Source organism: Passer domesticus, chromosome 3 (assembly GCF_036417665.1).
Source record: "Passer domesticus isolate bPasDom1 chromosome 3, bPasDom1.hap1, whole genome shotgun sequence".
In the NCBI taxonomy this organism is placed as follows: domain Eukaryota; kingdom Metazoa; phylum Chordata; class Aves; order Passeriformes; family Passeridae; genus Passer; species Passer domesticus.
This window is the reverse complement of record NC_087476.1, coordinates 20,403,714-20,420,841: the sequence shown is the minus strand read 5'-3', so window position 1 is coordinate 20,420,841 and position 17,128 is coordinate 20,403,714. Positions and strand designations below refer to the sequence as shown.

General features: G+C 42.7%; 1 protein-coding gene across 1 annotated transcript; it reads right to left on the bottom strand.

Moving 5' to 3' along the window:
• Positions 1–1,498: 1,498 nt before the first annotated feature.
• FAM110C (family with sequence similarity 110 member C) lies at positions 1,499–9,266 on the bottom strand. The gene is made up of 2 exons (XM_064412066.1): positions 8,003–9,266; positions 1,499–4,920 (listed from the first exon to the last, which is right to left on the bottom strand). The coding sequence occupies exon 1, from the start codon at positions 9,129–9,131 to the stop codon at positions 8,043–8,045; it is 1,089 nt and encodes a 362-aa protein (XP_064268136.1). The 5' UTR covers positions 9,132–9,266; the 3' UTR covers positions 1,499–4,920; positions 8,003–8,042.
• Positions 9,267–17,128: the final 7,862 nt, after the last annotated feature.

The window sequence follows — 17,128 nt, the reverse complement described above, 5'->3', positions numbered from 1 at the left end:
CTTTCTAAGTTCACTTTATTTCCAAGGATGGGGCATCTACCACCTCTCTCTACAACATTGTACTTAAGTGAATTGACATAGTCCTCATTCAGTATCACAGGATAAAACCAGGATAAATATGGCCCAATCAAAAAATGTCCTCAAAATTTGAAGGCATCTCTTTGCAGAGTAAAGCCAAGTCCTGCATTTGTTTATTTGCCTGCTGTTGACATAGCATACCCTTTCTTTGCCAAAAGCTCTTGGAGATACTAAGTGCTTTTGCAGTGGTGTGTTCAGAATGCCTCTACATCGACAATACATCTGAAAAGATCTTTTTTCTGGGTTCTTTCCAACACCAATTTACTACTCAGAGACAAATCAGAAGCAAAGCAGTGGATGGGTAAGCTGTGACTTTTACAGGTTGCTTGCACCAGATAGTCTGAGAGCAGGAGCTGGCCAAACCTTACTTCTGGAAGAAATCCACTGGACTTCATAAAATATGTGATTAAGGTGTTACCTGAAAAATTACTTAAGAGCAATGTTTCTAAATGGCAAGCTGGGCTGTAGCCCAAGGTCATTCTCAGACTACAATTGCTCTGTCCTCTGTAAGGCAGTGAGATGAGCAAAGGCTTGCTGTGGGAGATTAACCTCCATAGAAAGGGGGATGCATGTATTTCACCCTTTCCAGACTTGCTTCATACCTTGCACTGACATCGGTCACGCAGGATTTGTGAGAGGAAGGTATATGTCAGTGACAATAAAGTTGCTCTTGGGTTTTTGTGGAAGATCCCAATTTGCACAGCAGGCATCCTTTACCTCTACCTCAAACTGTCTTCAAATGCTGGCTGGTGAAACTTGAGTCTGAGCAGATTAGACCATACCAAAATTGTAACTATGAAACTGGAGTGCTTTGGTTTCCTGTAAAAGCTCACTGTATGCAACCATTATTTTTGCTCCTTTCTGCACAAAATAAATAGAGATTTAGCATAATATACTGAATTACTTCTAAGGAAAGAACAGTCAAACAACAGTTTTTTATAAGATTCTGGAGATAATATATTTTCCAAGCAGAACTTGAAACTCTCTCCCACTTTGGACACTGGCTGAGATGAGTGTGGTGTTGCCTGCAGCACATCGTAGCTTTTGACAGTGAGCAAGACCAAACAGAATACTAAATTTGGAAAAAATAGTACCCTTTAGAAATAAACTCTATCTTTTCAGACATATTCTGAAATAAAAAATATTGGAATGTTGTAGAACAACCTTACCCTCATGTAATCAAAATTTACTGATATTGAGAGCTACTAGTTATTGTGCCAGCTCCTTGAGAGATTCCATGCCTGAGCTCTCAGCCAGGGGTCCAGGTATGGCTCGGGGATGCATTGCACTTTGAGATGTTCACAGTTGAGTATCAGCCTCACTCACAGAGAAATCAATTCCCTAATGGGATTCCAGCTTTAAAAAAATAGCACTTTAATGGAGACAGCAAAATAAAAGTATACTTTTAAAAAACCAAACATTACCTCTCAGAGTGGTAGTTTTATTTGTATGCATTCAACAGCATCAAGTTTTTTCACAGGAATATAAGCATAACAATGGTGAAATATCCGTATCAGATCCGACTAGTATTCCATTTCAAAGGATTCAAAAGCAGATGCAAGAAACTTCACAGGAGGCAATGGCAGGACAACCTGCTCCAGAAGAAAGTTTCTGCTTAATCCCCACCAATGTAATGCTTTGTCGATTTCATAAAACGTGTAGACTTATATCCATTAGAAAAGTAATATATATATAGAAAATTCTGTATTTCTTATAGATTTCTGTACAGTAATATTTACAATATATTTCAAATATTTCAGTCTTATCTCCATATTCCAGACCACAAAGCCGAGACTTTGTATCTTTCTCCTGTTATGCGACAGCTGTGGACATTGCCCCTTGTCACAGCACTGGAGAACCATGAAACACTGGGGTGTAATCAGCAATTTGCTCTGTACACTTGCACCCCATCTGACTGTTTTGTTTACATAGTTCTAGTCAAACAAAACAATTCAATTTATGACTAGCATTTGTCATCAGCCACCATTTTAAGCTCCCTAGACTAATGGAAAACCAGCTCCATTGCTAAAACTTCTGTTCAAACTGCAACAGCCCACTTTTCCACAGTTTAACACCAACGTTGGAAAATTCCACCCATCCCAAATAGTAAAAAAAACCCCCAAATAAACCAAAAAATGTTGGGGTTTTTTTTGAGAAAAAGATAGGTAGTGGCTAACATTAGCAAGTTCTTCTTGTTTTGAAGGATATGACTGAAAGACCCAGCAGAAGAAAGGAGAACCCTTTACATGTAACAGTAACAGGAGTGGAATGAACACCACAGCTCTCATCATTTGGAAAAAACACTGAATTAGCCATTCCCAAAACGTATGGGGAAAGAAGATTGTAATCTATTTTTGTTCTGACATATAGGAAAGGTAAATTATTAGCTTCCCCACAAGGCATTATTAAATAAAGGGAATCTACAGCTTAACAGGCAAAGATCTTAGACACATCCACATCACCTCTGAAATTAATGGGAGTGCTTGGGATTCCTACAGAGTTTGAGCAAAGCCAAAGAAATGCCACATCAGTGTGGGAAGTCACCTGAACCCTACTAAATTATCCACAAAGACAAAAAGAGGGACTAAAAAAGTATTCAGAATGGGTCCAGTTGTGATTTCACTAACCTCTGCCATAAAACCCTTATCAATTTTCAGAAAGGCTAATGTTCAGTATTTTCAAGCAAATGAAACATATTCCTTCCTAATACTGAAAATTCATGAGTAATACATCTTTCATCTTAACTCTTGAAAGCTGCTCAACTGACAGAGGAACCACAAATAGAAGTTTGAAAATGAAACAAGAATTTTCCTTTGAAACAAAACAAATTAATTCTCTTCTCCTGTGGCATGGCACTGGATTGTAACTCAAAAGATTTTTCCTGCACCCTGAGCTATCTACAGTAATCCATGTTTTTGAAGAAAAGCATCCCTTAGCTCTGATATACAAATATATATGTGGTACAGCATCTTGCTGGGAGCATGAACAGAACAGATTATCATACATCATACATCAGATTATGTTCCTGACTAATAAACCTTACAAACCTGTACCTTCAGTGTATAAATCTTATCATATTAGCAGCATCTTGAAGTTTTCTGAGAATCATCCTTTTATAATAACGTAACAAATATATATGGAGATTTCATTATATAAGAAAATATCCACATATGCTACCTTTTCTCTAAGTTTGAAGGAGCTCACACAAACTACTTAGTTTTCTCCCATTTGAAAAGTGGGTTCAAGAATTATTGTATCTGGAATCGTTATCTAGTTATCTTAAGAACTTCATACACACAAGCCTTAGTACCAACACTAGAAACAGAAGACATTGCATTTCCAGACTGGTGCTGTAATTGAGCACTAACCATCCAAGGACTAACAAGCACATTTAAAACCCATGGAAGTGCAACCCAGATGATATTTAGCTGATGTCAATGAGCTCTTCAAGGGCAACTCTTCCACAACCATGGTAACACATGGTAGGCTTTTAACCTCTGCAGGACCAACAGCTGAAGTCAACATTGTGCCAGTCAGGCAGCTTTCACAGATGGGTATCACTGCAAATGAAAGGGAAAGTGGCTTTGGCTTTTTTTTTTCTTTTTAATTGTTTTGTGGTTTGCAATGTCCATATAGAAATGCTTTGATTTTCTAGCAAGCAATGACAAATTGGGGTGTTTGAGGCATAGCCAACAAATTCCATGAGTTACTGCAGAGGCCTCATTCACTACACTAGTGATCCAAGTATCACCTTTTAAAACAAGTTTATCTCAGGCAGCCCAAATGAAGCATTTTGCTGATGATATTGAGTGAGGTGTTGTCTACAGTGGGTGTCATCAGGACATTCCCTGGCCTGTCTGAGCCCTAACATGCCTTCTTACGCTGCAGCACAGTGATGCCTTGCACTGCCCTACTGCAGACCCACACTGGGGAAGTGCGGCTTAACACAGCCTGGCACAGCTCCCTAATGCCATTCTGTAACAGCCTGCTCCCTCACTGCCTAAAACTAAAGGTGTTACACCAAACCTTGCAATGTTTGCCATGTCAGACTCAGGCACACATCACAAATTGTACTGTTCTGCAAGGCAGAAACAATGCAAAACCTCCCTCAATACCTGTTTCCTGGAACCATGCTCCTGGAAGTATTTGGTGCTATTCTTTCCCAGTGGCTGAGCAAGCTGTGTGACAAACTAGCAAGAGAAAACTAGATGGATGTAAGGTACACCAATTTGGCTTGCATGCTGTCAGAGAAAGAGAGGTTTGGCAGGGATTTAGCTTACATATTTGCCAAGGATCTCAGATAAGGCTGCCACAGTTAGTTCTCACCAGCCAAGCAAATGATGGTGAATGATGTCGGGATGAGCTCTAATCAAACAGCCCTGGTAAGGCAGAGTCTTTGGACATCCAGGTGGAGTCTGTCTGCAAGGAAACATCTGACCCAGAGGTCACTGCCACTTCATTTCCACCTTCTCCCTCCAGCCCTGTTGACAAATTCATTGCTGGAAAGAGATGGGTGCACAAAACAGACCTTCTGTCACAGCCTGGAATGACATCCTGAGGCAGTGAGATGATGTTGAATATTATTGTGGATGGTAGCTGCTGCCATGCTTCCATTTTCCAGGTGATTTTGTTTCCTGCTGTCTTGCTGAGGCACAGTTCACAATCTCCACTTTTCACTGCAGTCTTGGACACCCTTGGGCTTGAGAAGAGTGAGGCTTCCAGAGGATGGGGACGAAGGTAGGAAACAACAACAAAATACTAAACTTGGACGAAGTACACATAAGCCAGATGAGGTAAGTCTCTTCCTATGTCTGGTTTTGTTCTACTTCCAAGCCAACAGTTCTGAAGAAAGAAGAAAAACAGTGTCATTTGTTATTTATCACATCAGACAAGCTTAAGGTGATACTCTAAAGCTTTAATTCAGCTGCCTGTGGCTACTGCCAACATAGTAAATTATCCTCCCTGGAGGTTTCCACTTGAATAATGGTCACCCATTTAAGAACAATGAGAAACTCAAGGCTGAATAATCTTGATTCAGCTCAGGAAGGAGGATGCAGAGTGACCCATCTTCCTAGAATCAAGCAGAACTGACAGTGAGAGGAACTGGACTGCAGAGGTCAACCCAGGCAGCTTTCTACCAAGAAACAGCAGTGACCATCTTGCTAAGGACCTCAGTTTTCTGAAGCTCACAACCCACACTCTGCAATCATCTCTCTGATGAAACATACTAAAGAACCTGATCCTTCAACAAGCTCTTTTATTTACACGGTGTTCCATCAGGTCCCAGAAAGCTCATGAAAAATTAAAACAGAGAACATAAAATATGAATGGAATGATCACTGGCCCATAAAAGCTCTGGAGTTCTTGAAAGATGTTTTAGACATAACGAATGCCGGGATTTCAGAAATGAGGTTTCTGCCTCATTATCCAAAGAAGATGCAACAATTTTCAAGCTTCTGTAGAAAATCAGGAATTTCTAAGGATGTGCCTGGGAATACCAGAAAGAGCACGGTGCTCCCCAGCAGAGAACAGCAGTCCACTGCCCTTTAATAAGCAAGCTCAACAGAACCAAACACTTGGATACTGTGAAAACACAGATATCAGAATTGATGCTGTCAAAGTGTAGAACTGAATGAAAATTTAGACTCATTTTGCAATCATGTAACAATAAACAACTCTCTCCTTAAATTCTGTCCAGTAAATGTGGTATTTACCTTATGGCAACTCTTGATGACCCTTGTACAGGTATTTTTAGCTGACCTTTCTCAACTTCCCACTTCTGTGGCCTAAATGATAAGTATGTTCTCAGTTTTCAGAAACTACCTGACAGATGAGATCCAACAGTTGAGAGTTAGCCCTAATATTCTTAAAATTAGGTTTATAAATAAGGACCCTCTGAAATAGTCTTTCCTAGGCTGTCAAAGGAATTGCTACCAGAGTAATTAAAGTTACTGCAGAATGAACATAAGATCACTTGAATAAACTTGATGTTTTTTTCACTGAGATCTTTTCACCGCCTTGTTAGGCTGTGTACTACAATTTTCTCTCATATGGTAAAAACAAAAAGCCATTGACCAAGCTCATGTGAGGTTACAGTGGTTCAGCTCCTGGTACTTCCCACCCTCCTGCCCTTGCCTTTGCCCTGGTGCAGCACCTCCTCTGCAGACTGCATGCTCCCAGGGGTGCTCACCAGCATCTCCTGCCTCAGCTGCAGCACTGGACAGGCTTGGCAAATAGATGGGGAAAGGGCCAGCTGCTCCCTCTGGGGCCAGCTCTGTGGTGATGACCTGGACCTTACCCCATTAGGGGTATCCAGGAGCAAACAGGCTTTTATTTGGTTGTTTTTCTTGCGTGGTTCTTGCTTGCTGGAATCTGCCTCCCACCCTCTTGTTTAACAAGGCTGGCAGCTGCAAGGAGCTTCACAAACCCACCACCTTCCTCATTTTGTTTCGTGTATCTCCCTGGCCCTTTACCACAGAAGGATCAGCAAGGAGAAATTATTAGTTTGGGAGAGCCCTTTCTTCTCTCTAAAATTATTTGGGAAAGGATTTGTTACACAACAACACTTCTTTTAAGTTGTCAACCTGAGAATATGCTTATCAGCACAGCCTTGAAAAGTTTTTGTATAATGGCTCTCTCCCTGTCTTCCTTCTCTTGCAGGAAGAAAACAGACTATTGAGAAAAATTCTAATTCTAAAGATGAACACAATTTCACATCATTAAAACCAGTTTCAAGTAAATGGATAAAAATCTATTTACTTGAAACTTGAAATTGCCTTATATGGATTAAAGGAATTTAGAGAGAGAGCCTCACATCCACATAGGAATGAGGCTCAAGCAGTACAATTCTCCACATTCATAGGACCCACATGCTCTGTCAACAGCTGTATCTACACCAAATGATGTTCTTCTCATGCACCAATTACGAACTGTCAGAAAATATACATGTAATCCTTCATATCAAGACCTACTCATGAAATTTTTAAGTACCTGACGGTAAGCTGCAGTAGTTATCCTAGGGGCTTTATGCAGTGGAAGAAGAAAAACTTATCTCATAGATTATCAACACCACAGGCTCCATGAATATAGCTCTTTTCCAGGAGATCATACGCAAAATAAACACCACTTCTATTAAACCCAGGACACTGGCTTTTACCAGAGCTAAATTTGTTATGCTTCTGTCTGTGAAGTAATTGATTTCTAAGCCCAGATCCACACTTTTGTGTTAATTATCTTTAGCTCAAAACATTGGAGCACCCCTCTGACCAAGGCAAACTGCACAACCCATTCCCAGCTACCTGCACCAACCACACAGCAAAACCCACTGCAGAGGAAAACCCAAACTCTGTGAAATGCTATGAGGTCACCTGGTACAAACTTTTAGGGTCCCAACAGGAAGCCAGGGAGGAAATAAGATTGACAGCAGGGCACTGATTCAGTTTTGCTTTTCTGATACTTGAGGGTGCCTATGTGTAAGGAGAAGGAGAGACAGTGAAGTAAAGGGGAAAACTGTAGCAGTGTAATGTAAATACAGTGCACTCCTAATTAGTAGTAGACTGTTCAGTCTGTTACAAATAACTGTAACTAAAGGTTGAATACATTTCCTAGCATTTAATATAGCAGAAATTAAAAGAAGTAAGATATTTGCAAAGCAGGCATCCTTCACTCACACTGACTCTTTAATTTCCTGTGGGGGGTCTGAGCTAAACCTGGCAAGCTGCAAACCTTTACTTGTTCATATTTTGTCTTTTGTAAAAACAGATCTCTGATTTGCAAAAAAGCCATACCTGGAACATGTGGTAAACAAAACACATTTTCCTTCAGCCCTTCCTGAAAAGACTAATATAAACCATGAGAAGTTAGTTAACTGCTCTCTGAAAAGGAAAGAGAAACGCAAATTGTCAGGGCGAGGCTTTGCACACACCTTGAGTTCGCCAGGCTCCAACGCATGCTGAATGAAGCCATCACGCCAGTTCCTGCATCACCTTATTGGTCTCCTTGGCTTTCTTACACGTGTACAACCATTTGATTATCCGAGCGTTGCGCTCGATCACGGAGGTGCTGCTGGGGACCTGCTCGGTGAGCTCGTCCTCCAGCAGCCCCTCGTCCCCGCTGTGCCTCGTGAACTCGCTCTCCGATGTCGCCACGCTGATGCTGCGGATCTTGAAGGAGACGTTGTCAGACACCACAGAGAAGTTCTCTCTCCCAAGATCCTCAATGACCTCCTGCTCCAGGCCACAGTACTTGAAAAATGTTTCAAACTCAGCGAAGGACTTGGAGTAGCGAGAGCTGATGTCTGACTGGGAGCGATGGAGACCTCTCCTCTTCACCTCCTTGACCTCTTCAGGAGGTGTACTCAGTTTTGAGGGTCTCTCATGCTCTGTTGTACACACCCCTGCCCCTTCAGTGCTCACGGGGAAAGTCTGCACCGCTCCATGCTCGCTGGGCTCGTGGTCACCATCTTTTGCTGAGAGAGGCTCATTGCTCTCGGTGGCTGCGACGTCCTCCATGACTCTGGGCAACGCAGGGGAAGCCAACTGCTTCTCTTTTATGGACCCATGGAAGATCCTCCTCACCAAATTCCCCCGTGAGCTGTCCTGGCTTTGACCCCTGCCGAGCTCACATTTCTGCCGGTAGATCACCAGGGAATCCGGCCGCATCTGCCTCCTGGTGCTGCGCCTGGCGACGGGGGGCCCGTGCTGCAGGGGGGCTCGGCAGGAGCTCGCCGCCGTGCCCGGCTCCGGGGGCTTCGCGCCCGTGCCCAGCTCCCTGCTCGCTGCTCTGCTCTCCACGGAACAGGTCTCGCTGCTGCTCTCCGAGGCTGAGCTGAGCGCGATGACGGGATCCTGCCTGGTGCCGATGACCTGCTGGCTCTTTACGTACTTGGCCTTATCGGCGGCCAGTCTCTCCACGGCACTTTTCCTGCCCGGCTTGCCGGCCTCCAGCTGCCTGCGGAGGTACTCGGGCCCCTTGTTGAGGAGCCGCAGGGGGAGGGAGGAGTGCAGGTCGGAGATGGCGTGCATTCCCACGGCCCGGGAGAGTTCAGCTGGCATAGCAATCCAGGGACGCGGATCCTGCTTCCAGTCCCGAGAGGGAAGCGGGATAAGGAAAAAAAAAAAAAAAAGTTTAAAAAAAGGGGGAAAAAGGAGAATCGCGGTGTAGGACAGCCCGGGCGCGCTGACGGCGCCTCCGCGCTCCCAGGGCCGCGCTCCCCGCTCCGTCGGGGCGCCGCGCGTCCCGCCCGCCCGCCGGCAGCATAGCCAATCCCGGCCGGCAGGAAGCGAGGGAGGCAGGGAGGGAAGGAGGCAGGAGCCGCCCTGAGGGGGCAGCGGCCCGGCCCCGGCACCTCCCGCGGCGCTGGGGCGGCCGGGGCTCCGGGGGCACGGCGCGGCGGTGGCGCGGGACGCCTGCTCCGACGCCCGGGCGCTCGGAGGGTTTGCTCCCCTCAGGAACGTCCTGTCCCGGGCCCCCGCCTGGGAGCGGGCCGCTGCCTGAGGGCCTGGCCCGGCAGACCCCAGCGCGCCCTGCCCCTCGGGGGCACCACCTTGCCCCGCTCCTTTCGCGGCCCTGGCGCGGTGCGTTCCCCCCGCGGGTGTCCCTGCCCGGCCGTGCCGGGCGCTGCGCTCCAGCGGGAAACCTTGGAATGACCGGGAAAGGACGGGACGGGCTGCCACAGCGCAGCGGCAGAGCGGGGCCCGGGCACGCCGGGAGGGCAGAACAGATGTGCCCCCAGATGTGCCCCAGCTGTGCCCTCATTTGTGTCCCCAGCGGCATCCTGCCCTTCCCGGGGCAGAGCAGGGACACCTTTTCCCCTGGGTCACTACTGTGCTGCGACTGTGCACGTGTAAAGTGTAAAGTTCAGTGGAATGGCATCAGTCTGAACTGCGTGTCGCAAATCTTTGCCCTTCAGAAACATAGGGCAGAATTCCCATCTGGGGCTGGCAGTTCTGAACGGGCAGGACAGAGCCATTGGCTCCCGAAAATTAGACTTGTAAGTCAACTAACTGGGGCAGTTCAACTTTAACATGTGATCTCATGTGAGATGCTCTGTAATAACTGAATTATAGATAACTTTTGTTCTAATACAGGAAACAAAAGCCAGTTTATATCTGCAGGTTTTTTCATGCATATTTTTTTACTGGTTTGGCTTGGTTTTAGTTTGTTACTTCTGGGGGAGTACTAGAATGCTTTAGTGGTGATTGGTTCATACGTCATTTTTACAGTCACTAAATGGTAGCTAACAAGATTAGAAAGGAAGAGATGAGCTTTCCTGTCCTTGTGAAGTTTCAGGGTACACCACTTTGCTACTAGCAAGGTTCTCACTGTGTCAAGAGAAAGGTTATGATCAATCCTGGAGTCTGAGTTTTGGCTAACTCTTCAGTGAAGACCTTCTTAGAAACACACAAAACAGAAATATTCTCTTGCCAACATGGTTCTACTGCTGGTTTTCCCCTTAATTTTACATCATCTTTGTTTCTAGACATGTAGGTCTGAACTCCAGAAGCCCTATAACACAAACAACTGCCTGTTCACAGCAAGAATCCCACATATGATCCTTGCCGGAATCATGACTGAAATTTGTAACACACCTTGAGATCACTTAGGGTGAAATTGTTGATATGTAGGATGGGTGCAGTTCTTTGAGAAATAATTTTTTTTTTCTTTTACAGGTGTACAAGTAGAGCTGGTTCATAATAATTTACCTAAAATCAATATTCTTGAAAACTGAGAGACAATAATAAAATTTTAAGCACAGTTAATTACTAGGGAACTCTTTCCTGTTAAAGTGGTTCATACACAGATGTGTAAGAGTATAGTTAATATCATTACATATTGAAATGCTTCCTGGGATGCTGGGCATGTAGGGAAGGCTGATGTTTTCTGACCATTAATCTGAGCAATAAGCTGATAGACATAATGAATTTAGTAACGAGATACTAAGGTTTCATTTCCATATTGACAAATATGCCTTAATTTTTTCCTTCAACATTTTCCTTGGAGTTCTATGGCACTGAACAATGTAATAACACATATTCACATTTCTCCGTGCATTTTATTTTGTGTTTGTTCCAAATGTTCCAAATTCTAGTGTCTTGTAGAAGCTTTAAGAATGTGCAAAAAAATTGTTTACATTCATTTGAAATTATAAGAAAAATGAACACACACAAGTATCAATAAGAGCAGTCTTATTAAAAAACTACAATTAATTTCTTTATCAAAGCTTCATTCACTTCAAAAGTTCATTCACTCCCTCCAAAATTATATCGTTTTTCTCAGTGGACAATAGCTTTGTGTTTGGAGTTGATCTACGAAAACTATTTTCCAACATTGGTTTTGATGGAAAAAAGTTTAAAACATTTTAAAAAAATTTATACATTTTCCTTTCTCTTAAAATGTCTTTGCTTTAAATGCATGCCTGGAAGACTTTTAATAGAATATTTTCATTTTTCAGCCAGTTTCATCCTTGTCTCACTGACAAAAGTATATGTGAGTTTTGATTTTCTATGAAGTGCATGTCACAAGAAATTTTTCATGAAAAATTGCAGAAGCAATTTCCAGCTGACATTCCAGATATGTGAGATACTTTTCCCTGAGAATCCTGGGTGATGACAACAACATTTAAGGGGAAGAAGAGTCTTCCCAGAGTCAGAAAATATTGCAAGAAACAAAATTCTGTTTCCCTTTAGCAGCTGCACAGTCAAGTGATATTTTAAATATGTTTAGGTCACATATTCTAAAACTTAAATGCATTTTAGTTTAAAATATGATTCTCAGATTTGAAATGCGTATATTTGTATTTCTTGGAATTAGCTCTTATACTTATGGATACACTCTTAACAGTATTTAAAGAAGAGGGAGCAATTGCATTTCTTCCTTCTGGAAAGCAGAAAGAGAGTGTGTTATGAGAGTCCCAAGCAAACCACCTTTGCCCCTGTCCCAGAACCGGCTTGCAGATAATAAAAAGGAAATAAAAATGGGTGCAGCAGCACCCATCCCTCAGCCCGTCAGCTGCCATCATCTCCCTCTGGCACCAATGCACTGGACAAAGGTAAGAGAGGCAAGTCCTGCACACACTGAGCCTCAGCTGACACAAAGAGTTTTCCCACAGAAGGAGAGTTCTGCAAAACACCATTGAGTCAGCTGGCATTTAAAGTTATCACGAAACACGAAGCAGTTGAATTTTATGTGGGGTAAGAAAAAACACTTCTCATTGAGTTTTTATTAATAAGGGATGTTTTCAGAGTACAGCTAGAGCCTGAGCCGGAGGAAAGCCAGAAACAGGACTGGTACAATGGCACTGCAAGCAAGCAGTACATGTGCAAAGCTTAGGTCACTGCTGTCACTGCTCCCACCCCACTGCCAGTGTCAGTGACACTCTGGTTTATAGTGGTCAAAGGGCAAAAATGAAGCGGTGGCAGTGGGAGGTAAGGGCAAGGAGGAAAGAAGAGAAAGGGGAGCTCAAGCCCTAGCAGAAATAGGAAGCTCCCATTCTGGAGACTGCCAGAACAGCGGTGTCCCACCCAGGAGTGAGGTTTCTGCCCCCAGCAGCTCTCAGTGCTGAGTGCAGGTGTTGCAGCCACATCAGGGGGTGATTCACTTCCACTGTGCCACTGTTGGTGCCACTGAGAGTCCTGTTTGCTGCACTGGGGGGATGTAAAGCAGCCACAACACAGAAATGAACAGTTTCCAAACAGCTGCCTCCAGTGGAGACATTTTAGGCCTTTCAACATGAAATCAGTGACTGTACTGATTCTCTCAGATTCACACAACAGAAGATATAGGCATGCCTGTATAACTTCAGGCAGAATTTTGAGACTTAGGGCTTGAGCACTGTATGGCAGAAGCAGTCTTGTATGTCTTCATTTAGCCTCTCCCACCACTGCCAGATTGCTTAGCATCCTTTTCACCATTGTGATTTTGGGTTTTTTACTTCATTAGACAGCTTAGCATCTCTAATAAGAAAACATCTCCCTCCTAAAATCCATCCAGCTTGCTCACAGTCGTCATTAGTGGGCTTCATTTTTTGGAAATTCACCCCAGGGGTACCACTTTCCAGGCTGAACAACCATCATGGATCTTAACAGGAGTGTGTAATTTACATCACAGGGATTCATGGCAACATATGGGGAGCCTTATTAAAGCAAAGAGCAGAAGAAAAGTGATGGAATATCACAGTGAAAGCAAGAGATGAAAGGGAGAACAAATGCAACATGCCTTACACCAGGCAGTTACAATGGGGAACGTGCTAGCCGTAGCATGACTCTTTCCTGTTTTATGCTTTCTTATCCCTGCAGTACCTCTGAGCCTACACTAATTCCTTTTTTCCATACACTTGTCACGTGCCTAAAATGTAAAAATAAAAAAATCCAACCCAGGTTTGGTGCCTAACATATTTAAGCAGGTGTTAAAATATTGAGATTGAATATTTTGATATGAAAGGGCTGATATGTTTATCATGCTGTCTGATCAAATTCACTGAGTAATTTGGAAAGGAGGGGAAGAGCCAGAGTTTTCACAGTAAAATACAGCTATGATGCTGTAAAGGAAATAAGTACTTGAACTCCCAGAACAAGTCTGTTTGATCCTGAAAGGGATTCCTTGAATTTGAATTGAGATGCTTCATGAATGAATGCATGTTACATGTGTTAAAATAAACTTTGCACTCAGAAAAAGTTCTTACTGCTGCTTCTGTCATGTATAAGTTGGATAAATGTTCCCAGTGTTCCCCGTAGGCCTAGTCATACCTTGCAGTTGTAAAACTGCCTCTCAGTGCTTGCAACATCCTTTACCAACCAACCAAACTCAAACACAGTCACTTCACCCAACACAGGGATGGGTCAGGGCACTTCTTAAATACTTTATGAATTTTATAGGCAACATTGCTGCAGTCATCAGCATTTTTATCCACACAATTTTCCTCTGTAAAGGTCCTGCTAGCCTAGTCTCATGTACAGTTCGCTTTGATCATAGAGAAGCCCTTTCATGTCATCTAAAGCTAAAACCCATAAAGGTTTAAAGCCATGCCTGATGTCTTAGGGAACTTCCAGCATCTGTGTGTCACCTCTTTGCTGTCTGCTTGCCTGGCAGATGCCTAAAACAATCAGGGCAAAGCTTTTGCTGTTGCTGTGCCAAGGCCCTACGTGTCTATCTGTGGGCCTAAGCAGGTGAGAGATAGTGCACACTTAATGTTCCGTGAATTCCACTGTGTATTCACACACAGGCAGGTTAGGAAGTACATGAAAGGTCACTGATAATTGAACTTCTGACAGAGAATTGCCTGCTGTCTGTTACATATCATTTATATCATAGTTGGGGTACTCACCTGGCAAGTGTGAAAGACAATCTTCCCCTCCCAGATTTGCAGCAAGCTCTCAAAACTGGATTTCTTGCTTCCCAACACAGTAGTTATAATGTGGGTCTGTTGTTCATTGTCACTCAGACTGTTGCTGAAAACATGTATATTTTGCTTGTCTAATTAGAAATTACTGAAGGCAATGGTCAGAAGATATTCATTCTATAATCTAGTGTGCATGCACCTAGGAATTTAATAGAGTATTAGTTACTCTTGCAAAGTGTAAGGATTTATCAGGGAAGGTTGAAAAAGTCTCACCTTCAATGCTGTTTAAAGTGCTCACTGGTGATGTGCCTTCAAATCATGGAATGGTATCTGAAAACTTCATCTCTTACACCATATTTGCTGACATGCTGCTATAAGCTCTCCCAGTCTCATTTTAACTCATTTTGACTGTAGAAATCAAACAACTAATGTTCATATTTGAAAATCCTAGTGATGCATAGGAATCAAACAACACTCAGAGCAGTCTTCAGACTTCTGAATGTCCTACCAGCTTATGCAGGTATTGCCCCATTCAGACACTGACTGCTGGAAATCCCATTCCCTATTGGTCTTATCCATTTTCTGTAGAGTTTATTAAATGTTTTACAGTAAGTGGTGAGTCACTAAACTCAAAATGTTTCTATTAAGACAGAAATTTTGTCACATTTTCCTGGAGAGAATGCCCATCATAGAGCTCTTTCTAAATGTAACTGAATCAATTTGTCCAACACTGTGATGGACACGGCTCCTAATGTTTGAAGAAACCCAGCTGTCAAACACCAAAACACTGGAAATGTCACCAAAGGAGCACAGTATCAGAACTTGGAATGCATGGATATGTATAACATGTGAAGTCTGTCATCTTCTGTCTAAGGTTTTAATACCAAATTGAATGAGATCATGAGATGTCTTTCACAAGGATTTCTTGTAGTTTCTCTAAAGATACAGCTAGCAGTCATTCGTCCTTTCTTATCAAGTGGTTGCAAATTTAAGTTTCTGTCCTTATGAAATCTATGGAGAACTGACCAATGTTTTACCTGTACTTCCAGTGTATTAATGTGGGCCATGGTCTCTCTAGCAGGGTCATTAGCAAGTGAAGTCTGCATGTTACCTTTCCATAGAAGGAGCCAGTGCTTTTAATTGCTGAGATACCTTGTGGTTTTCTATGATTTTTCAGTGCTTAGAATCTTTCTTAGGTCCCTAAGGATGTGGGTTTGTAGTTCAGTTCTTGATGGACATGTGATAATTAATGGAGACTGTTGGAATACAGGCTAAGGACTCCAAAATTGGTTTTTTACTGTTTAGGCACAAGAAATATGCAAATATAGGAAAACTGAAAAATTTGCTTGTATCAATGCAGCTTTTTTTGCTTCCTCTTTCTAAGTATTTTCAGGTCTCCTTCAGTTTGCTGATGCAAGAGCTCCTTTCAGAGTTTAGATGGGAAAATGAACTAATTTATCAAGACAGTTGCACTGCCAAGGACAAATGTTTACATTTAATAGTCATCAGTCACTATACCTCTGAAAGTGTGGTGGTTTATCCTGTCACTTTCTAAAGGACTCTTGTACAGTTCAGACATAAAAGGCAAATATCTTCCAAGCTCAAAAGGGAACCTGCACCCTGCCCTGTCAGTATGTACAGAGGAGATAGACAGGCTGTGTCTCCTTAGCCTGGCTTTGGGAATCAGCACAGGCTCTTGGCTGATAGCTGTTTCCAGCTATCCTGTCTGGCTAACAAGTGAGTTAAATAGTGTAGATGTTGTCAAATCATGTCTGGTTTAGTCTTGAGATCAGAGAATAAATCTGAGCTCTCAGATGCGATTCTGAATTCTCACTACAGATTTAATTAATTGTCTGTTTGACTTTCTCTACATATCCACCATGACATGCAGCAGTTCTATGTATAGGCTAAGTGTGAGCTTGAGTCTGTTCAATAATTTTCAGCTTTGGTTTAGGGAGATGAGTAATTTTCTGTTACCTTATAGAGTTGTGTTTTAACTAAGCTGGGCAACATCTGTGTTGCAAGTGGGTTCTCTGACACAGTTGTTTACGTGGTGAAATCGAGCCTTGTCTTGCCCTTTGCATTTCAGAGTCCTTCTAAATGCACCCCAGCGTGACCTGAGCTCCACATAACAACAGAAGAACATTCACAATACTCTTGTGATGACCTGACTACAAATTCATGTACATGAATTTATCTTGAAAGTCAAAACAGATTTCTCATTGGATTGACTCCAAAGATTAAATAACATCTTGTATAAAGATAGTAAAATGGCTTAGCTGTTCTGTACCATTACATCAATTCCAAAGCTATACAAAACAAATAAACATAAGTCCCAGTATTCAAGCTTCATTAGATTTATGTTGCACAGCTACATTAAACATAATTACATATTCAGTAAGATCTTACAATGCTGATGCAACAACTGCTCTGGACAGGATCACACAGTTATTCTAATTTGCAGGTTTTTCTAGGAAACAATAGTCCAGACCTCTTCCATGAACAGGTCCACTCCTGCCCTGCAAACTTAAGTCAGGTGCTAGCAAGATTCTAAATTCCACCTGAAAAAGCAGATTCAATGAGCAGAAAAGGGCTGGAGACTTTAGTCATTCATCCCATATGACTATTCAGTGTCCATCCAGTAATTTACCTGTCAGAAAATGTTTTTCCACCAATTTCTTGTAATTTTCCTTTTTTACACGTACAGCTGGT